The 23,853-nt window shown below is 34.1% G+C and overlaps 2 protein-coding genes across 2 annotated transcripts in view; one reads left to right on the forward strand and one right to left on the reverse strand.

Moving 5' to 3' along the window:
• LOC126967010 (tyrosine-protein phosphatase non-receptor type 9-like) overlaps positions 1-18,986 on the reverse strand; it is a 100,454-nt gene extending 81,468 nt beyond the window's left edge. Inside the window, exons 1-3 of the mRNA XM_050811310.1 lie at positions 18,956-18,986; positions 8,594-8,815; positions 911-1,000 (exon numbers count right to left, since the gene is read on the reverse strand). The gene's annotated coding sequence lies outside the window, so the exon portion shown is untranslated. The remainder of the gene's footprint in view (positions 1-910; positions 1,001-8,593; positions 8,816-18,955) is intronic.
• Positions 18,987-19,867: 881 nt separating this feature from the next.
• On the forward strand, positions 19,868-20,778 carry LOC126967028 (probable 39S ribosomal protein L23, mitochondrial). Its single transcript, XM_050811341.1, has 3 exons — positions 19,868-20,076; positions 20,163-20,442; positions 20,559-20,778. Exons 1-3 carry the CDS (start codon positions 20,063-20,065, stop codon positions 20,715-20,717), a joined length of 453 nt encoding a protein of 150 aa, XP_050667298.1. The 5' UTR covers positions 19,868-20,062; the 3' UTR covers positions 20,718-20,778.
• Positions 20,779-23,853: the final 3,075 nt, after the last annotated feature.

A 23,853-nucleotide genomic window follows, 5' to 3' on the forward strand; every position in this document is an offset into this window, starting at 1 on the left:
AACGAGCGTGTGAGTCACTTGATATAAAGTGATCACCATCCACATTTCACATAATAACACCAGAGGAATCAAAGGATCGTTACCAGCCAGTTAATCAGGGTTGTCTCGGGCATTATATTACGCGGTAAGTCGTTTTTTCATCCATTATGAGTTAAAGCTCAGATCATATTGCCACTATTACGGGCAGATGACACCGCATAAAATAAGTCTGTTCTCGAAATGAGCATGTCGACATTTTCGACACAATTTCTACACTTTAGAGTTTACCACCACTAGCAGTATAAGTTGAGGCGCGTAAGTCTAGCGCTGAACAAAACGTGTAGGGGATAGCTGCGCATGGGTACTGTCGCGCACACTTTACAAATATTACTTTAATTAATTTATAGTAAAATAATATTAATGACATTATTTTAATGTAATGATAAATAGTTAGTCTTGCACAGAGCAAAATGTGGAGGATAGCTGCGTGTGGGAAGGTACTGTTGCGAACGCAACTATTATACTTTGAAAAATATTTAATGTTAAAGTGTTAGGTATTTCTGTACAAAGTTAATTACGTGCCATAGTCGTCAAAAAATTCTCAACTATAGAATGTGTGTGTGTGTGCGTGAATGTGTGAGCGTGTGTGCGAGAGTGTGTGTGTTTAACAGACAGAACTTGACTGTACACTGGAAGTGCCCGGTGTACCGTATCAGCACGGGGAATGGAATACGACTGCCGACCCAATCGGCACTACGCAAGCTCGCCCTTTATCCCTCTAGCCCCCCCTAGATTAAGATTTTTTTTTGACTTCTGCACAATAGCGGTCAGCGCTAGACTTACATGTCTCCACTTATAATTAGGTAAAGTCTGGTAGCAACGCCATCTATTGGCAATTTTAGTAAATAGATATTTTAGTTTGAAGGAATACCTGTAACGTAGTCTGATGCGTGGTTTGAGTGGGGAAATGTTTGTTGGCTGTGAACACCGCGATGGCCGCTCCTGTGGCATCTCGACTGGGCTGCAACATAACAACCATATTTATTACAAATGTTAAACCGTAAGGAAATAATGTTAACATAAACGATCAGGCTGCGCGAGGTTCATAATAGAGTATAGTATAGTACAGTATATTATGATACAAGTGAGATAAGTTGCTCATTATACACGAGGCTCTACCAGTGGGAGGCTTCTTTGCACAGGATGTCAGCTAGATTATGGGTACCACAACGGCGCCTATTTCTGCCGTGAAGTATTAATGTGTAAACATTACTGTGTTTCGGTCTGAAGGGCGTCGTAGTTAGTGAAATGACTGGGCAAATGAGACTTAACATCTTACGTCTCAAGATGACGAGCGCAATTATTGTAGTGCCGCTCAGAATTTTTGGGATTTTCAAGAATCCTGAGCGGCATCGTTTTAATATTAAAACAATTGGTGAATGTACAATTTTTAAAACGTTTTTTTTATGGCAATTTAACAGTTTCTGCTGCATTTAATATTTCTGGCGGGGATAAATCTATCAAATGTTTGTCTTCTGTACTAAAACATGATTTTTTTATTACAATTATTTACCCCACAGCAACAAATGCGATACAAACATATTATGAAAATTAAGGGATTATTTTTTTTTTGAACGCGCCAAATGTAAGGTGGATTTGATAGCATAGCCATTAAGCCTACTTCAAAATTGTAATTTTAGTGATAAAATCCATATACATATTTTATAACAAATTATTTTGAATTATAAATAATTTATAATATTAATTTCGACTTAATTAAGAACACATTACAAAAAAATCTGTTTAACCCTGCCAAAATTGAAAATGCTCTGTGTACTTCATATAATTTGCAGTTAGGTACTAACTTAACTTTGTAGGGTTGTATTATGCACTTGTGTGTATAGTTCGGTTTTAGGCCCTATGAACGATGAAATAAGAACAAACTTTATGAGCAGGTGTCTTGAAAATACATTTATTTTTTGTTCTACATATATGAATAAAATTTACAATATATATCCAGCTAGTTAGGTTTTACAAACAAAAAGAGGTCGCGCAGTGCAGAATAATTAAGAGATCGTAAATATGTAGTCAGTTTATTTTTGGACTGCAACGTAATACAATTTTTATACATTTACCCCCTTATTCATAATAGTCTGCTAACTGAAAGCATTGCTAATTCTAAAAAATAGAAATAAAAATAAAAGAAGACAGATTGAGATCTGTCTTCTTCTATTGACCTAAGTCAGAATGAGAAAAAACACTCCTAAGCGGCTGTTTAAAGTTAGCGGACCATTATGAATAAGGGGGTAAATTTTAATTATATCCTGGCTAAAATTATGAATATAATTGATGTTCATTAATAAAGACTGGAGTGGCTATCACGGGACTCTATAAATTTTGACATTGTTTAATTCAAATTCAGTTTTATTTGTTAATTTTTTAACAACGGTGTATAATTATAATTATTTCTAAAGGACTCTGGTTGATATGACACCCGGCGCTCCCTTACGGCCGTTTTCAATAACGTATCTCTAGCTACGGATACATTGCTACCACCGTTTAATGACTAGATCTTATCTATCCATAGTTATGTCCAATACAGTTTTATTATTAGTTACAGTCCAATGCTATCTGTCGATAGGTTATTGAAATGTAAGTAAGCTTAGAAGGATCGATTTGTCTTCCTCTAGTAAGTTAAACTAAGGATAGATAGGTTATTGTAAACGGCCGTAAGTCGACTCGAGCCGACATTAGTCGAACGAGCGTTACATAGCCGAGCCTGATAAGTCAATCTCATTCGAGACCCTTAATAAAAAGTGCTCAGCGCCACATAAAAGGTTTCACTTACTCAAATCAAACTATAATAAAAAAAAAAAAACAAGTTTACGCATAGAATGGCAAAAGCTTCCATTTCATTGCTGTGTCACCACAGCAACAGCGTCCTATAGGTTGCTGTTACCGTTAACTTCTTTACTAAAGTGTTCTTAAATAATAGGTACATTGTTGATAATGTTCTATATACACAAATAAAATTAGAAAAACAAAATTTTATGAACGGCTTCTGGCGTTCCGTGCCAGTGCTCTAACCAACTCAGCTAACCGTTCGAGTGACGTATCGTCATAAGACAAGAAGTCATTTAGGAATTGTGACAGTCATAATGTTAACACGAGGAACAAACATGAGCTTGTTGTGCCTGTATATGTTTCTACAATATGATCCCAGAAAATGTACAAAACAAATGTGTTACGAAATTAAAAACAATTGTTAAAAACGTTTGTGTGGGAAAGGTTACTATAGCATTAACGATTTTCTTTATGATACCACAGACTGGGAATGAAGCGAAAACCCTCAGGCTCTTTAATTATTAATGTTTATTGTACGATATTACAATGTAATCCATATTTATATAAAAAAAAGTCCGCTGAGTTTATTGTGCCTGTTCTTCTCAGTTCTGTGGCAGTCTATGTGTAGGTGATTTTTAATCCTATTTTGAATAAAAATATTTGAATTTAAATTTATAAGCACGGAGACATTCTATTCTACGCCGAATCCCGACCACTGATTGGAGCCCCATGAACAAGAATCGATGCTTGGTAAAATCCATTAGTAATGCCATCCATTGGTTGTTTTTTTAATAAACAGCACTACCTCTAGGCATTCACAGAAAAATATAACAATAAAACGCTAAAAATATTGTTTTAGAAAGAATGATGGTAAAAGATATTCCATTATAAAAATTTAATTGCTGGCGGCATATTTGAGTCATTATATAACTATAAGCCCGTGGAATGTTTATAGATTGTCGTTGCAAACAGAGTGCAGCACTATTTAGTCATTTTATTTGCCTTTTCAAATGGGAACACAAAAGAGAAATAGCTGATGATATATATCTCATGAAAATTGTGTCCGGTTTAATTGACAGTGAGAGGCTCCTTTGAACAGGATGACAGCTACATTATGGGTACCAGAACGGCGCCTATTTCTGCCGTGAAGCAGTAGAGTAAGAATTAATGTGTTTCGGTCGAAGGGCGGCATAGCTAGTTAAATTATTGGGCAAATGATACTAACATCTCAAGGCAACGAGCGCGATTGTGGTACCGCTCAGAATTATATGGTTTTTCACGAATCCTACGCGTTACTTTATTGTAATGGGCAAGGCGAATAAATTAAATCGTCTCGACCCTTATTTTCATTAAATAAAGTAAAAAATTCCGATACTTCTCTCTTAATTATATTATTTGAAATTCCCTGTAGGTACTTCATCGCATACGAATACTCCGCTTTCTGTTTCGCATGTGAGCACTCTAACTGTTCACAGAATTCATATGACGAAAGAGTAATACCTTCATTATTAATTAGAATGAAATAGAGAATAACAACAACCTTAATATTTTTCTTACTAGTCAAAGAGTCATCAATTGAAATGATGTTCTTCAAAAAATAATTTTAATTAATTTTGCACTCTATTTGTATACTTAATCTTACTTAATACTTCAGTTCATTGTTTTCTTTTAACCATTATTAAAATTAGAGTAGTACGTCTAGCCTCTACTGTATTTCTACTAGCGATGACCTGTAATTGATCTATTGAATTCAAATTAATTATTAATTAAGTATTTTAATTTAAGACTGTTGATCCTCCTTTATAATAAAACTAGCTGACCCGACAGACGTTGTTCTGTCAATAAATGGTTCGAGAGATATGGTAAATGCGTGGGTGGGATCGTGACACGACAAACACCTATATATAATATAAACCTTACTTGAGCTTCAACGAATCTATTACAAAAGATTTCATTGAGATCGGTTGAATAGTTTAGCAGTTATTAGGGAACATACAAACATACATTCTCTTTTATATACTACTAGTGGACCCGACAGACGTTGTCATGTATACACGTCTTAAATTTGAAAAATCGGCCCAGCCGTTAGGAGGAGTTCACTAAAATACACATGAGCAGGAGAATTATATTATATGGACAGAATTGAGAATCTAAACCAATCTCAAATTCACTGAAACATACAAAAAAATCATCAAAATCGGTCCAGCCGTTTAGGAGGTAGTTTAATTGTGAATCTAAACCATTCTCGAATCCACCTGAAAACACACACCAATCTCAAATTCACTGGAACACACAAAAGTATCATCATAATCGGTCCAGCCGCTTAGGAGGTAGTTCAATTGTGAATCTAAACCATCCTCGAATCCCCTTGAAATCACACAAAAAATTTCATCAAAATCGGTCCAGCCGTCTAGGAGGAGTTCAGTGACATACACACGCACACAAGAAATGTATATATAAAGATATAGATTAAGAAGTAAAACCAAACATGATTACAGTATAAAGTTTAACAAGATAAATATGTATATTAAATGATAAAATTGTACTCATAGGGGGCACATTGAGCGGTCAACCGGAACTCAACGTTATTGTCATCACACTTTTCAGTGAGTCTGACGCTCAATTGTCATTCCAAGGACAGTTCAACCTTCACACATATTATTGTTATGTTAAAGTGGCCAAGTTACTACTTAATAACATGGGCCATGTGCCAGTTTTAAAGTCCCGTATAAATCATTATAAACGGAGAGAGGCGAGAACCAAACAGACCAACACAAAGTCAGAAGGATTCTTTTTTAATTTGGTTCTCTGTTATTAGCAGCTTGTAGACATTCATATTATGTATTTAGTTAAAAGCTGTTATTTTATATAACAATCAATACCAGTTCAATAATTTATTTAATTTATGGGAATGGAGCGACCGCCCTCAGGCTATTAAATAATAAGTTTAATTGTACAATGTTACTTTGTAAATGTTACTTTAATTGAGAAACATATTTTTGATGAAAAAACAAAGCCCGCTGAGTTTGTTGCGCCCATTCTTCTCAGGCCTGAGGCATTCATTTTGGAATGGGTGGTAGTTTTTTGACTTTCAATAAGTGATTTCACATCCTATTTTGAATAAAAATATTTGAATTTGAATTAATTTACAAGTGGGAGTCAGTGGCTCTTTGCACATGATGCCGGCTAGGTTTACCACAGCGACGCCTTTTACTGCCGTGAAATAGGAAATAGGGTCTCACTGGCGGGGGGTGCAGGGGGACAGAGGGGACATGTTTCCCCTAAACATGTGTAGATAGCAAACACTCTGCGTATACTCAGCGTTTGCCACGTGTGGTGTTGCTAAATGTAATATCAACGTTAGAGCGCTTTCGCACTACTGCCGATCAGAGTCCGATCCATATCGATGAAAACACAGTCCGAAGTAGTCGTAGAACAATTTCTACGATTGACAGAAATCGGATGACGAAAACCGGACCTAGTGAGTAAACTACAACAGAAATAGTTCTACGACTACCTCGAACCGTGTTTTATCGGATACGGATCGGACGTAGTGCCAGAGCGCTCTTAACGTCTGTATTACTGTAGGTACTTTTGACAAGACGAGTGATTCCCTAAGTGATCCGGCGGCGGTGTACGTTGGCGGGAAAAATATTGATGGGTCACAAGGTGTAAGTGGGGGATCACGAAAATTTTATCTAGTTTCGAAAGTACCTACTGTAAAAAAAAACTTGCATATTCAGTACAAAGCGTCGAGACTTGTAAAGCGCCGGTCGCTCGCCGGAACGATGTTCAAACGAGCAAAGGGACGAAATACGACCTGTGCTATGCTTGCAATTCTTCATTATTTTTATGCCTTTCTCATCAAAAAAGTGAGTAAGTCTACTTTTGTTTACCAGTGCTGGCTGAATATGCCTTGTAAGTACTTTTATATTGTAATAATACTATATTTGTAATTCGATAATTTAAAAGGAGAACAGGAAGCCGATAATGAACATTTAGTACTTTTTATTACAAAATATATTATTTGCCCGACTGTGGTGCATCACAAAGTAATCTAATATATGAAATTCTCGTGTCATATTGTTAAACTTTGAACTCCTCCGAATCGGCTTGACCGATTCTCATGAAATTTGAGTGCATATTGGGTAGGTCTGAGAATCGGACAACATTTATTTTTCATCCCCCTACATGTTAAGGGTGGTCCACACGAATTTTTTTTTTAATTTTTTTGATATTTTTTTTAAATTTTGTTTGTTTTAAAGTGTGATTATGAGTCAGCATTAAAACATACATACAACTTCAAATTTTCACCCATCTACGATAAACAGTTACTTTTGTATCGCGATTTTAGTAGCTTATAAAAATGTATTAACCACAGCAGTTTCTATGTGTATTATTTGCAAAGTGAGTATACTTATTAAAAAATAAAAAAAGCTGCTCAAAGTGACTATTGAACTCGAACGAAGTCGCGGGTAAAAGCTAGTAATAGAATAAAAATAAAAGATAATATGAACTACGAACAAAACTGAATCCAAATATGGATAATTATCTGTCAATCCATCGGGAATCTGCAATCTACATCGCATTAAAATTATGATACATAATGACGAAGTTTTTTTTAGGTAGATACTCTTTGAAGTTAGCGTTGGAACTGAGACACCTAAATTTCTATCCTTAGTTATGACTTTTAGGAAAGTTTTGGATATAAGGAAGAAATATAGCAGCAGAGGGGGAGGCGCTGTCACCGAAACCAGTAACATTCTGAAATTGGTCTCAGAGAACAAGAATATGGCAATCTCTGGACAAGAACAAAATAGACATATTTAATAATTCGAGCTCAAGTTAATACTTGTTGTTGGAGTAAACATTTTATAAGTACCGGACACCTTAAGATATCGTTTAACAAAATTGTAAATAAAATTTAAAAATCACAGTTCTCGAGCGCTAAGTTGAAGCAAATCCAGACGATTTTCTTCCAGGCATTTTATAACACACGTATTGAATTCCTTTCTAATTTTTTTTTTCAGTTTCTAAGCAATTATTGTGTTACGGTCTGAAGGGCGCCGTATCTAGTAAAATTACTGGGCAAATGGGACTTAACAGCTTATGTCTCAAGGTGACGAGCGCAATTGTAGTGCCACTCACAATGTTTGGATTTTTCAAGAATCCTAAGCGGCACCGCACTGGGCAAGGCGTATCAGTTACCATCAACTGAACGTCCTGTTCGTCTCATCCCTTATTTTCATTAAAAAAAAATCTGAGTGGAGGCGGTGGATAGAACACACATATTTAGTTGCGGTTGTTTAATACTATTTTGTTTCTGTATTCATGTTTCATCAAAGCTTTGCTATCGCTATGCGTTTTTAGCCTAATCCTGTCGCAAGCCTGGACGCGAGCTTGCTTTGCCGACGCTATGGCCGGTCGAAGGTTCGCGTAGCTAAGTTCCAAAAGATCGCACATGCTGATCGCGCCCGAATTACATCTATACGTAATTAAAAAAGCGGCCAAGTGCAAGTCAGACTCGCCCATGAAGGGTTCCGTAGTAGCAAGTAACATAATATAAAATTTATACAGAAAGTAAAATTATTTTAGAAGCCCCAAAATTTATTGTTTTTGTGTGAAAATTTTAATGCGGTTCACAGGATACATCTACTTACCAAGTTCCAACAGTATAGTTTTGGAAAAAAATTACATACAAGACGAATCTAGAAGGGTTCCGCTTTTTGCCATTTGGCTACTGAACACTAGAAATAAAAGAAATAATTACCAATATGGTAAACTTCCCCGTCTCAAGCTCCGACTTGAGTGGGTCCTCGAAGGGCTCGAACTTGACGAGTCCCTCGCGGCGTCGCGTCGCGTCGTGTTGCCGCCATAGCGTGTGCGCGCGGGCGACGTCAAACTTGCGAGCCAATAGAAACTTGAGCGCAGTCGCGCGAGACACGCACCCCGCGCCCGACTCGCTTAGCGCGTCTAGAAACGCCTTTGTCGCCTGTAACGTTACACACTGCTGTTAAATATAAATAAAATGTGTTGAAAGCAAATTTTATATTCAGTTACTGTCGGTAGAGCGTGGGGCACAATAGGCATACAGCAACAATACCATATTCATTCATCAGCTAACAACACCCTTAGATCATATTTTATACATCTACCCCCTTATTCATAATGGTCCGCTAACTTTAAACAGCCGCTAAGGAGTGTTTTTTTCTCACTCTGACATATGTCAATAGAAGAAGACAGAGTGCGAATTAGCAATGCTTTAAGTTAGCAGACTATTATGAATAAGGGGGTTAGACACTAGATAGACTGAGACAGCTGTGAAAACGTTGAAATAAATTGAGTTTTGTGATAATATTTCTATACCTCTATATTGAGCAATGCATGCAAACTAACACAAAGTGTCATAAAATAGATATAAACTATATAAGAATCCGCCATCTTGTTTATTACAGAAGGCTTAAGTCATAGCATATGTTAAAAGGCATTTATTTTCTCAAAATTGATTCCTTTAGAATTATTTTTTTAATAGATTCTTAGATTATTAGATTCTAGATTTTACTTTTTCTAGAGCTTCGGGAACAAGAGCCATTTTTTTTATAAAACATTTAAATTTATTTATAGATAATGCCTGAACAGTGGCTGGGACTTCATTATAAAAGTGTATACATTTACCCTTAAAGCTATTATGTATCTTATGAAGCTTCTAGAATTAGTTACAAGCAATCACTTATTTCTAGTGTATAATGAAAATCATCCAAAAGTTATCCAATCAGATTAATAACTAGGATGGCGCAGTCGCCTGTCATACCGTTCGATGCGGCGCTTATTTGAGTGAAGCGAGGTAAACTAAATGTGTGTACAAAAACAAACAATACTTGATCAATCGGCTCAATTTTTATATAAATATAAATAGCGCGTGCTAATTTTGAATAATTTAAAAATCATGTTTGTTTTCAAATTATAATAATTGAATCAAGTTGAAATTCAAAATTCTGTCTCGACAATAACCAACAAAATTTCGAAAGCTTTCTATGAATTCAAAATTTATTCAAATCGGTCAGAAATGGTCGAGAAACAATTTAACATAGAAATCAATTATTGGAGTCACCCGGTGGGAACTCCGCTCAGGTTAGCTTCGCTCAAAAATACTTTTGGATCGTCAAATATTATTATTTTAACACACATTCGTGTAAAGCGGCGAGAAGAATCGACAATAAACTCAACAACTGCGTAGCAAAACTAGTCCACCAGTCGTCGTATACCGCAGCTCAAAAAGGGAATGATATTTTGACCCTAAAAACTTTAATTTGGTACATTATTAGGTACAAAACTTTAGAACATTTTACAGGATAAATATATATATTATCATGACTTACAAGAAGGCATCCGGAACATCGGACAAGATCGAAACAACAGATAAAATTAAAATATTGAATATATTGTTTTGTAGACCTCATACTTTATTTATATCGTTTTTACGATATATACAGTCCATAAAGCTTGAACCGATTTGTCTCTTGAATGCAGCACCTTATAACCTAATATGTAAATAGTACAAAACTTTTTTCCTAGTGGCTAGTGAGTCTTTCAACGGGTTCTACTTTCTCCCGTTATCACGTATCCGGAACGTTGGCACTCAGATCGCTTTCGCATTACGTCCGAACCGAATCCGATCCGTACCCGTGAAAACACGGTCCGAAGTAGTCGTAAAACTATTTCTATGGTAGTTTACGAACTAGATCCGGCTTCCGTACTCGAAATAGTTCTACTTCAGACTGTGTCCTCAGGGGTACGAATCGGATTCGGATAGGACGTAGTGGGAAAACGAACTCAAGGTAGTACAAATGCTCCACAAATCTAAACTTGCTCAGCGTGCTATGGAAAATGCTTTTTGACTTTCTTCGTTGAACAAATTACATATGATAGATACAATATAAGTAGATGCAGTAAATAAATCAAATAGAAAAGAAAAATGTACGACGACAAATGAAGTCTAATCTTATTTTTGAATGAACAAGGATCATGAAAATAAATTTTAAAAAGTAAATAATATAATACAAGTAGATTATACCCGTAGAAGCGCCATAAGTTTCCTCAAGAAAGCCGTATTCATCTTCAGCCCCTCAGCCTTCTTTTGGTAATACCACTTCATTATAAGCAATGTTCGATGAAACCACAATTCATTTTATGGCTAACTAGATTTCACTATTTTGTCACACTTTCGTCGCATCATAATGAAACATGGTTTGGCATGCAATGTAGTGTACAGAATTAAGAAGAGGAATTTTAATAGTTGTATCTATTGAATAATAATAAGTATGTCGATAAATGATTACAAAAACTTTAAGGGCTTTCCTTTCCCATATTTCATAATATAATATCTACTTTTAAATCGACTAACAAACGTAGTAAATTACTATTAGTTACATTTCGAGAATAACGTATTGCCTTCGCATAGTTTTAAACTTTTTAATCTCTGAACTTCTAAATTGATAAACATGAAGTAATTATCGACAGAATGTATGTAATGATATGAAACTTTGGCAACTTACTGCTTGCACTTGGTATAAGATTAAATTATATCTTTATTATAAGATTTTATGTAGAGTAAACCACACTGAAGCGTCCGGGGTTTCGATAGTTCAATACATGAAATTACAAATACCAGAGTTAAGACAAACAAAGCGAGAGAGAAGAATATCTCTAAAGGAAATATAGCAGCGAATTTATTATTATTGTCACCTATTTTGATTGACAAGTCGAAAACAGTCAACAAGACTTGGCATTAGCTTTGTTAGCATTATGTCATATAATGGTCACATTATCTGCCAGGTGGTCTAGTATATTCTTAGTCTGTGGTTCAATGTTATGTTATGTAAGTACTGTACGCGTGTAGAGCGTCGGGTACTGCTGGTAAGCGAACGCGAGGGGCTCGGTCTTCCGGGATGTATATCCTGTTCACTTATTAGTATTGCTGAGCACGCACTGTGAATGCATGATATATTTACCACTGCCGATAGCAAATGTAGCATGCCATAACAAATGTTTAAAAATATCGAAAATTATGTCATCTGTATATGGAAATGGCACAGGACGTCTCTTGCGACACCAGAGAGATCACATGAGCTAATTGCTAATTTAAGATACTCCGGGCGCGATTTTTAAGACACACATGTCATACCAAGCTGGAATCACAACGCTCTGCGAGCAACCTTTGCAAATCTTCAGACGCATATCCTGACATACTTCCCTGGCGTCTTCCACTCGAGCAAACCTCTAATTTAAGTTCTGTCTTTAATTCGATTTGGTAATATTGCCGGGAAGCAACTAGATAAGCTGGAGAAACAAGTTGAAGTGGGAGAGAGATCGTGTGCAAAAGGTGGCGGAATCAATCACTGACCTGTTGGTCCAGCCAAATAGAGACATGTTGATACTTAATATCTCAAATGCCCTGCGACATGCCGGGGACAGACTTGTCCTTATTTATAAATCTGTAGCGAAGGCCATTCAGGATAAACACAAATTTATTTAGTGAAGCACATGATGAGGAAGAATCTTTGATATTCCTGAGCTGGCTCATTTTCAGCTTATCCTGGACTATACGACGCCTAAGTAAACGTTTCTCAACACCACATTAGGCCTACGTATAATGAAATTCCGGATGAGCAAAAGTAGATTAATACCCAAATCCCAATTTACTAGCCCCGATCCCGCAACTGCTAAGGTTTGAAACACATTATGTAGGGTCCACAAAATATGTATGAATTTACTACGGTGCTACAGTCTCAAAGATAATAAATAAATAATTCTTAACCAACATTTCTTTGGAATAACTTTTTATTAATAATCATCATAATGGTTTCATAAAATTTAATTAATAATCGCGAGTTTGTTTATTCTGAATTTGATGTATAAGAAGTAAAAACGCCTTGCTATAAATTTTTACAAAATGGCATATTAGGTAATATACACGTATACGGTACGGTACACGTATTTTTGAGAAAAAAAAGCTTCAGCGATGTTACTTACTACTGTATTGTTATCAATGTACCTACTTCGTATCACACACGGTAACGCTCGTCCTTATGAGCCGATTTTGAAGTCACGCTTTAGAAATTAATAATAACGCGTAATGCAATCACCAAAACTTTAAGCGACGCAGACCGCAGTGATGATTATTGAGAAGTGACGTCATTCATGTTTGAGTTGACACAAGTAATTTTCGTATTGTATACCTTCATTTCAGAAAATTTATTGAAATAGGCGTTACTTTGCGGAAATCCATAATTATACAAATCATTTAAGTTTTCTTTAGTGTTAATTTCGCCAATATTTGTTTTTAAAACAATTCGACACGTGTTTCGCCTCTACACGAGGCATCCTCAGGACGTGTTGTCTCGCCAAAATCTGGCACGAGAATCATTTCATTAAATATCTTTTTAATCTTTTAAAAATTATTGGAATCCAAAATGTGTTCAATTTTTAAAATCCTATTATCATAATAATTTTTTTAATACTGTCATCATTCCCATTTACATACACATCTATCAATTTTTATTAAGGTTTATTAAATACAACGAGAAATACATACATACAAATATATAAACATTACTAATCATAACAGGTAGTATTTTAAGAAAGAAAAATATATATAAGACACCGCGACAAATTTTCATGTTTGATAAACGATTCAACGAATCCTAATAAGAAATAGGTATTTTATGACCAAAGGCTCTACTACAGGTCTAGGATACATGTCTTAAAATATTATTAAAATGCATTACTAGGTATGTATACTTTGTATCAAATCACTTGATTATTTGTAAAAACCTATTCGGCACTGTATGCAATATGTTATATACACAAAACACAATCGAATCACGAATATATTAATAGTTGTAGAAGGACTCACAGCCCACGCTGGTACGGCACGATCGTAAGCCAGCTATCGACGTTCAGAACTACTTCATACATTCAACAGAGTCACTGTAAGGCTCATTACAATACAATTGCATTCATCAACGCATTATTTACTAACACCGAATAAATAAACGGTTATTATTATAAAACAAATTGTGCTTCTTACGCGTGAACACTGAAAACTTTAATTGAGAGAAAATGTAGCTAACAGCGCGTTGTTGTAAATGTCTTCATCGCGAAACTCATCTTAAAATGGCTTTCATGAAAACGGTTACCACGTATTTTGCCAGTCACAGAAAGAAAAGAGTAAACTATGTGGTTTACCAGTGGCTCCTTCGCACAGGATGCCGGCTAGATTATGGGTACCACAACGGCGCCTATTTCTGCCGTGAAGCAGTAATGAATAAGAATTATTGCTTCAGTCTAAAGGGCGGCGTAGCTAGTGAAATTGTTGGGCAAATGATACTTAACATCGCAGGGTGGCGAGCGCGATTATGCTACCACTCAGAATTTTCGGGTGGTCTCGTCTTACTGTCATAAAAAATATCATAAATTCGTATGGTGGCCTTAATGCTATACGGCCATTTTGTGGGCGTCGGTGATCACTTAACACCAGGTGACCCGTACGCTCGTTTGTCCTCCTTTTGCATAAAAAAAGTGATATAGCAACAACATTTCAGTTTAAAAAACTTAATATAGACGCGTTTGCACGTTGGACGATGGCGGCAACAACGCACGACATCGTGAGACTGATAATTTTATAAATTTTCTTACGGATGCAGGTTTCGTACGCACATTTGAGAGATATAAATACGATATCTTAATGTTTAGCTAATAAATGTAGAGTATTTCCGAGGAGCGCTGATACAACGAACGAGATTTTAGTTGTTAACGCGTAAACTTGTGTTAATTTAATTTGGTAAATTGAACAAGGTTCATTTACCGCATTCCACGACATTGTCAAGAGATAACTTACCAGGCGATAAAATCCAAAAAAAAAATTAAGAGATAACTCAATTGATCGAGACCTGCGTGGCCGCAGCCGGTGGATATGCGGGATCCAGAACATTTTCATAGTAGTGTTGAAGCAAGTAGGATAATAATAAGACACGCCACAAGTTAGGATATCATCCCTACCATCTGGATGTGTGGCGGTCCTCCACAGTGCGGTTTTCTAGGAGCTTTCATCCACGTACTACAAAGCTGTGGAATGAACTTCCTTGTGCGGTGTTTCCGGGACGATAAGACATGGGTACCTTCAAAAAAAGCGCGTACACCTTCCTTAAAGGCCGGCAACGCTACTGTCATTCCTCTGGTGTTGCAAGAGATTGTGGGCGGCGGTGATCACTTAACAACAGGTGACCCATACGCTCGTTTGTCCTCCTATTCCATAAAAAAAAAGTAGAAGAAAAGAGTAAAATATCTAAGAAAAAAGGCAAATGGAGGCAAAGAATGGTGTATGTCAGCATCACCTACTTGCTTTGCTTTTTACAGAATTACAAGTATTGCCAGCTATGTGAGCAACATGATGTATGTATGTAAGGAACTCCTTGATTCTCCTCCTTTTGATATAACTTATCAAACTCAAAACTGGCAATAAACTTCACTTTCCCTTGAGCAAATTGAATCATGTTATCAAGATATACAGTCCACTAATACTGTTAGTAAGTGTAGGAATAAAATGTAATTTATTGATACTGTGATACTGGGAGGGAGCTGGTATATCGTAATATAAAAAGCACAAGACATACATCCTTATTTTGTATGATGAAGACATTTTAATTTGTCAATAAGACAATTCATTGTTTTTTAATATTTATTACATTCCATTAGTAAGAATTATTATTAAGAAATAATAAATTTTGTATCTTCGTAATAATAGGCCAGGGAAAAATGTCTATTAGTCTATTAGTGTTATAATATGTAGAAACTAATAAAATATCTGTGACTGCACTCTCTGCTTTTAGATGGTTTTGATGAAATTAAAAATGTTATGTTTGAAACTAGATAGTCTCTTAGACAACTGAGAAAAACAGGCCAGGAATATTAGTTTAGTTTGCGTGGCAAGCTACATCTTACAATTGCGGTTTGTACACTTTGTGTTAGTGTGTGTGAATTGCTCTAAATCTCTATCTAAGCAAATTCATAAAATGCTGTTTCCGGCTATTTTTCATTTGTTTTTCTTTCAGTCAAAATGAGTGATTCTTATGAAGAGAATCCATACATTTTAAAATTTTATTACAAAAAAGAAAAGATGCAAATCAATCCATGAAAAAAATTGTAATGTTTATGGACCTAATGCATTGTCAGTAAGAGAAGCAAAAAGTTGTTTAATAGATTAGATACTAACAAGGTAGTTAATATTATTATGGGTGTTTTTTACTAACCGTAACTCTTGTTGCCTATTCTTCAGTTCACAAAACAAACCACAGCTATATCAACCGATCATTTCCTTTTAAATCAGCTCTTTATATAATTCAATCAGCTAAATTAAAATAAAAAAATCTCTCCACCTTGACATTGGCCGAATTGTCGACATTCAGTAGACGGAGCCAGTAAATAAAAAAAAAAGGTTGATTTAAGTGATTTCAATTCAGGAATTTTGATGACAATTGCTCTGGTAACCATAATATCATTTTTTTTAACAAATCCATGTCTATAACTTTGGAGTGTACTAAAAACATGTGAATAAGAATATGTATTCAAAGGTCTTAATTGTTTTTCACTTATGAAGTTAAGAGATTTAGTCAAAATATACATTTATAATAGATGCATGCGAACATGAATTACTATGTGATAGATTTGCTTCAATACCACACCCTCTAGCGCGGAGGTGCTCAAATGGTTGATCGGGATCAACTGGTCGATCGCGAGTGCCTTTTGAGTGGATCTCGAGAAAAAAATCCGGTATGATAAACTAAACTCGGTAATTACGTACCATCTAATGAAAAGTATGCTCAGGACATGCAGTGTCATGCAGATTCAACATCCAAAGTTGCTCTTTAGTTACGCTTAGAACTTTAGAACGCGTTTGATTTGTAAGAACCAATAAACTCGCAATTTTGAATAATAATTATGAGTTTTTTTCATTGACATTTAAGAGCAGACCTACACTTACCTTAACTAAAAAAATGCATACTTTGCGCAAAACTAATATCTATGTTATCGTGACACTCTACCTAGACGACAATCCTTCATCACACATACTTGAAGCCTCTCAGAGCCAATCGATCGTAGTCTAACAATTTTGAGGTAGATCGCCAGCAGTTCAAGCTTGAGCACCCCTGCTCTAAAGTTAGAAATGAAAGATCTATTGCTGGTAGTGCTAAATATTTTAATTTGGCTACATGTTTCTCTTGCATTTGCTGTACTATTTGCTTTGTGCTATTAGATTGTGTAATGGAAAAATATCTATGTTGATTATGAAATTTAAAATAATAGCTACATTCGGGATTGTAATAAGAGTTAATTTTGAACAACAATAAAAAGGCTTCTTGGCAGTCTTACATAAATTTGTTATATAATTGCTATCTGAGTATTACAAATAGATTTAAATTTGGAAATATGGGAGTTTTGGTGACATTAATTGTTCCCATATTAGAGAAGTTTAGGGGAACTTTAACTTGTTTTAAGTACTCCATAATTCTAAAACATACACTGAATGTTGACATTAACATACACACAGAACAGATTAAAAGATGAAAAATCCAAATGATTTTCATTGATGTACAGCTGTTTATACAAGATATTTCCCAGTCAGTTGCTAAGATATTTGGATTTATCATAACAGCTTCCAAAACATACATTATTTTGAATTAATTTGAAGATCAACATATCACATCTGATAAATATCCATAAATATAGAACTGTACTTTCTGCATAACATGAAATGATAGTGTTATTTGTATAGAGATGAAACATCATTGAACAAAAAATATTATCATTGGATGGCTATTGTTAGGTTGGTATTAATTTTATTCAATGCTTTTATTATTTAGATCAATAAAATAACTCTTATGGCGTCATAGTAATTTTTATACTCAACAAATTTCAAACTCAATATTATAGAAAAAAAAATTCAATAAGGAATAACAACAATATTTTATGTTTTTAAACTTATATCATGGGGAAACTTTGACATTGTAATTATTATGATGGGTACTTTGCCATCCAATTGCATGAATCATGGAATAAGATGGATCATGGCTTTAGGTGAAGAGTTCTGATGCAACCACAATTCATGCAATTGGAATGAAATTAAATAAAAAATATATATAGTATCCATCATAATAAAAATGTATTTATTGTAAAAACATATTTAATGTCAATTGCGAATGATTCATAGATAGATACAGGTCAAGCTAATATAAAAGTCAAAATTTCAACCACATGGATTTAATTAACATTATCAAGTTACTACTTGTGATTAACAACTATTAAATAATAAACTTAAAATTAAATAATATTGAGATAATTTAGATATTAGGGTAGTAAATCCGATATATATTATCAAAATATCAAGTGCAAACCAAACAAATGTAACCATACCTAAATTATTGTTTAGTCACCAGATATGTTGCATTGACATCTAAAAAAATGTCAGCATTGATATCTGTTTGGGAAATTAGATACACAATCAATGTCAAAAAATATGATGCTACTCATGCCTTAATTAAATCAAAATGATATGGTTTGCAAGAAAGCTATTGCTATAATATAATATAGACTTATGTCACAAAAACTACAGAATAAAATATTATACTATGCTTATTCAAGACGTAGTAGCCTAGTAGGCAAAAATAAATTAAAAAATTTAATATTTTGTTAATGATGCTGAATTGCAATATAAAAATGATGTATTTTAAAATTAACGTGAATATGGTATGTTATCAAAACACAAAATTGTTAATTAACAGATATATGTAGTTATGTTAAGTTATGTCATTTAGTATGCATATCAATTATCAACAATATTATTCTAAGTTATCCTATTTCAACTTTCATGGAACGGAAATCAAAACAAACATTGTTTGTTGAGAGTGATGACATGGTAAGCAAGAGGCTCAATAATTTTCAATCAGAGATCAATAATTAAGGTTACCCCTTAATATGATTTAAATAAAGATAGATAGCTGGGGTTCCTTCCAGAACACTAATGGCATTATTAATTATAAGTTACATTTATATATAAAAATTCCTTTTAACTTACCAACTCTTGATCCGGTGACAGTGCCACCGCCATTTTTACGACTATTATTTTTATGTTTGTGACGTAGAACATGGCATTGACAAATTGACAGTTGACATATGGAGTGCCATAGATAAAGTAAAGGTAGGGAGTTGCCTAGCTAAAGCTTGATATAAGCTACGGCTAATATATATAGTGAGATAGGTAGTTTGTATATATCCCTCAGTGTTTCTTTCGCTTTAAACCTGTACAATCTTCTTTCCTCTGTTAGGGCTTATCTAAAGACTTAACATTCTAAATATATTTATAGCAGTAATAATAATTTGTAAAAATATTATATACGGAATGAATTTTCTAGTGATAGCACTGTGCAGTGCTCGCAGTGCATATCGGAACATACCCATAGAATTAGGTATTGTTAGAGTTTAGTTTAGGACTCGTAGTCGTATAACTTAGCTCAAGGAAGTTAGCCCCCCAGATTTTTTTTTTATTACATCGTTAGTTCGCCATTGGTTCTTGATTGTTCTCTCTAAACATTTGTTTTTTCTCGATTTTTTTTTTAAATTTGCAATTCATTAAAATTGGTTGGGTTAGGTTATGTTAGAACAGTTAAAACAATGCCAGAACCAAATAGTAGGCGTTTCCCCCCATTTTTAATTAATTGTTTTTAAATAAACAACAAAAGAACAAGCAATTATTTATAGCGAACAATTAAGAACAAACTACGAAATAACGATATGCGATAAAAAAAAATCAAAAATAGAAAAAATTTTTTTTTGGGGGGCTAAGTTTGATGAGCCGTATAACTTTGTCAAGCCGTTGTCGTTACAGACTAGACTCTAGAGTAAAGTAATAGTTACAGAGTACGATAGCTAGTATTCTGTGGAAAGAGTATTAAAGTTATGTGGAATTTGTAATAGTTTTATCAAAGTTATGTCCAAACTTCCAAAGCCGTTAATAAATTAAAAAAAAAAATATCAAATTTATCCATAATATTTAATTAATACTTGTAATATTATTAATTAGGTATTAAACAGTAAAGTTGAGTTTTATATTCGTAACCAACAAATATTTATTAGTATGGTTCAACATATGATATAAGGAATTTGTAACCCTAATAAATTTATAATGTCGACTCGTTGGTAAGTTTTGGTTACCTAAAGAATATTAATTCAAAAAGGCATTGACTAGAATTTATAATCACATAAATCGTATTGCATCACTTCAGGTACCCAATATATCAAAGGGGTAATCCACAACTTCGTGTCTTCCTGCCCAACTTTTGGATGAAATTAGTCCGTCCTCTACCACAGCAAGCATCAAACATAGTTCACTTTCAATGTTCAATGGAAATGACGAAACATGACATCAAGAACTATTTAGATAAAATATATAATGTCCCAATTATTGATATTAGAACCAAAATCACCACAGGTAGATTTAGAAAAGATGCTGGAAAGGGTTACATTGTAAAGGATGATGATATCAAGTATGCAATGGTGGTGTTGGTAAGTAGCCCGTTTTTTATATACTTCAGTTTTGTGTTATTAAGTATACTTACTTAAATTACTGAAATTGGTATTTCTTTTTGACTTGTTTATTTACATAATTTTATTAATTCCAGCCAAAAACTATGACATTTGAGTTTCCAAACATATTTGAAAAGAAAAAAGGAGATTTGGAAGATGATACAAAATCTCTAGAGGAAACTAAGAAATCATTTAGAAAATATATTAATCGTAATAAGGATAGACCAGATGTGCCAAGCTGGTTTTCTATTTAAGTCTTGGATTAGGATGAACTTTGTAAGTTAATAGATATAGAAAATAAATTTAGATGCAATACTGATTTCTTTTATTTCAAAAAGGCTCCTTAAAAGTTCCTCTCCATTAAATTCTTTTCATATCTAACAATAACCACTCTGCACAGCTTTAAACTTTTTAAAACCCATTTGAATTTAATAAACTTTCAATATAACTTTTCTACCTTCTACAAAATAAATTGAAAAGATTCGCTTGTAGGTACTGAATTACCTTATTTCTAAAAGCTGTGAGTAAAATAACTTCGATCAGGGGTAGTGATAAACTAAGATGGGGCACAGTCATTTTCTACATAGCAGAGGGACATATACTCTTATGATATGCTCATAACAAAGTCCTAGTGTGTATGGCCATAAGTGTTCTATGTATTTGTCCCTAGCTCAATTTATATACCTCATATATACACACAGCATGATTTTTTCCTAAGTTGTGTAACACTGTTATGTCGACTAAGCTCAGTGTTGTCACTGTAGCAATAGTAAGAAAAATATAGTTTTGCTCATACAAGCTCACACAGGTTATTTTTCTCACACAATAGTTAAGAAACTGCTGACAACAAAGAAGCCTTACTCAGTATTTTCTCTAATATGATGTTAAAAGTAATGTTAGTTAAATATGGAAAAGAACTGTTGTATATATATAACAAGTTGTTTAATTTAGTCAGCTACAATCATAACATAATGTTATGATTGTAGCTTGTAGATGGTTATCATTTCTATGTAAATAAAACATTGTAGGTCTAAAATAAATTTATTCATGAAAAATAAACTTCCCAAGTCTAGGAACTAATCAACAAGGCTAAATTATGGTATGTTTTATAAGCACCTTACAACTTTAAGCTCCACTTTGAGGACTCACATTTGTAGAAACATATGATATTTTTTATCAAAAAAACTCAGTTTCACTTATGATGTAGAAACACAGAAAAATATATATCTATAGTTTAAATAAAATTTAAACGACAAATATAACAAAACATATATCTTCTAATTTACATAATACATCAGCAGCCATAAAAGCTATCCTTGTCGATGCTCATCTAAATACACTGATGAGTAACATTTTGGGCACTGTGCAATATCAAACAAAAATGTTACCTGTAACATAATAATATATACCATTGAGTTTTTGTTTTCAAACAATTATAGATATTAATTAAGAGAATATGAAAGTATAAATTATTATAATGTATTGGATATGTTTTAGTCATATTTAATGCTATGCAATTCAAACAAGAATCCCAATTACTCCAATATATAGCTACCCTCAATAATATGTGAGTGGGTGTGGCACATTATAGGCATCAGCAACTTAAAACACGAGAATACTTACGTGTGGATGTTGTTGGCACTTAAGCTTTATTCGGCCCTGACAGTGATAACCACAGCCTCGACAAAATACAATTGCTTTAGCCCTATTGCATGAGCATATATTTCCATATGCTGATGTTATTGTAGGAATACCTCTCCCAAGCCTTTTGGATAATTTATAAACTTTCTTTGACGTATCTGCAATAGTTGGAGCTTTTATAGTTTCCATGTTTTAAATATCTTATCTTTTTCGCGTAATAATAAACTTAAACTGGGACTTGCGAGAGCAACTGAAACGTAGTGGATAAAATTTAAATTCTCTTTAATTGCTCTTTGAGAGCAACCGCCGCTGTCGCTGTCCGCTAATACCACAGAACACTATTAACAAAGAATATATCGACACCGGAAATCAATATTGTCGTATCTCGAAAAATGCGAAAATGTGTTTTTTACATCATTTGAATCAGAAAAAAATACTTCATCGAATGATCTGGGTCTAATACTTACTTATTCAACGAGTATTTCATGTTACACGACGTTAATTTTCTTGTAAATATTTCAAATTAAGAAAATTATTGAATGTCACCCAAAATCCGCTATTTTGTAAAGAAAGCCATTTACTTCGGCCGAGCTGCATTAATTGTGATGAGTTACATCATTTCATCACACTGCAATTTAGTTTAACTTAGATACAGAAAAATCGCCGCTCTAGATTTATAGATCACTTTGAGATATTATCTAGTTCACTTTCAGTCATGTTCATTCTATACCTACACTATTTTAATGTGCCTAGTGCATAGTTTTATTAAAATTCGATGCTTTACCCAATTTTAAAGTGTCTGTTATACTTTTTTCTGGATTATACACTGCTAAGCTTGCACCTCACCTTCGGCGCGTAGATACAACGTGGATGGTTTTTCGTCAGTTTGACCTAAAAGGCCTCACTGGGAATTCGATTATGTAGTGTGAAGAAGATACAGTGTATCACCTTTGTCTAAATAATATTTTAAAATGAATTAAAAGTGAATGTTACTCACAATTAAGTTTATCATTGGTAGTTATAATTTGAATTTTTTTCTTAAAAAATAATTTTAATTGAGTGATAATAATAAATTTAATAACTTGTGATACCTATATAGTTGTAAATTGCTCTAAAGATTCACGCTCTTTTGCTTTTAGGAAAATAAGAAAGAAGATAATCCAATTATGACTTCCTAAGTGAAATTGTATACAAAGATGGAGTAAAGATATTGTAGCTGTACCTACAACCAATAATATCAATTAACACAAATGTCTAATACCTAACTTGTAACGTAGCATTATAGATCGTAGAAATAGTAATCGTGCATAATAACTGTAATAAGCGTATGCCGAAAGATTCGTTCTGACAAGAACATTTTATTTTATATGACGTAATATTAGCTCTGACAAGAACATTTTATTTTATATAACGTAATATTAGCTCTGACAAGAACATTTTATTTTATATAACGTAATATTAGCTCTGATAAGAACCATTTCATAATGCTGTATATCAACTCATAGAATCATACAGATCACCAGTTTAGTCATCTCAGTGAAGTTTCAAGCATCGTACTTTCTCTCGACGATCGCAGACATACTCACGTGATCAGTCATATGCTCCGCGTTACGCAACCGCACAGCAAGGCCGAGCGTCCTCGAATGAAGCGTCGGGACTCGGGCGTCGATCGCTATTCATGCAATTTTCATCAATGAGCAATAGCGTAGGTGCGGAATGCTCATTGACATCGTATGATCGAGGTACGAC

This window comes from Leptidea sinapis, chromosome 12, assembly GCF_905404315.1.
Source record: "Leptidea sinapis chromosome 12, ilLepSina1.1, whole genome shotgun sequence".
Classification (NCBI taxonomy): domain Eukaryota; kingdom Metazoa; phylum Arthropoda; class Insecta; order Lepidoptera; family Pieridae; genus Leptidea; species Leptidea sinapis.

Bases quoted from the DNA above. Each gene is read 5' to 3' on its own strand.
- LOC126967028 (XM_050811341.1), top strand. The intron at 20,443-20,558 runs GTAAGTAGCCCG...TATTAATTCCAG, and splicing joins AGTATGCAATGGTGGTGTTG to CCAAAAACTATGACATTTGA.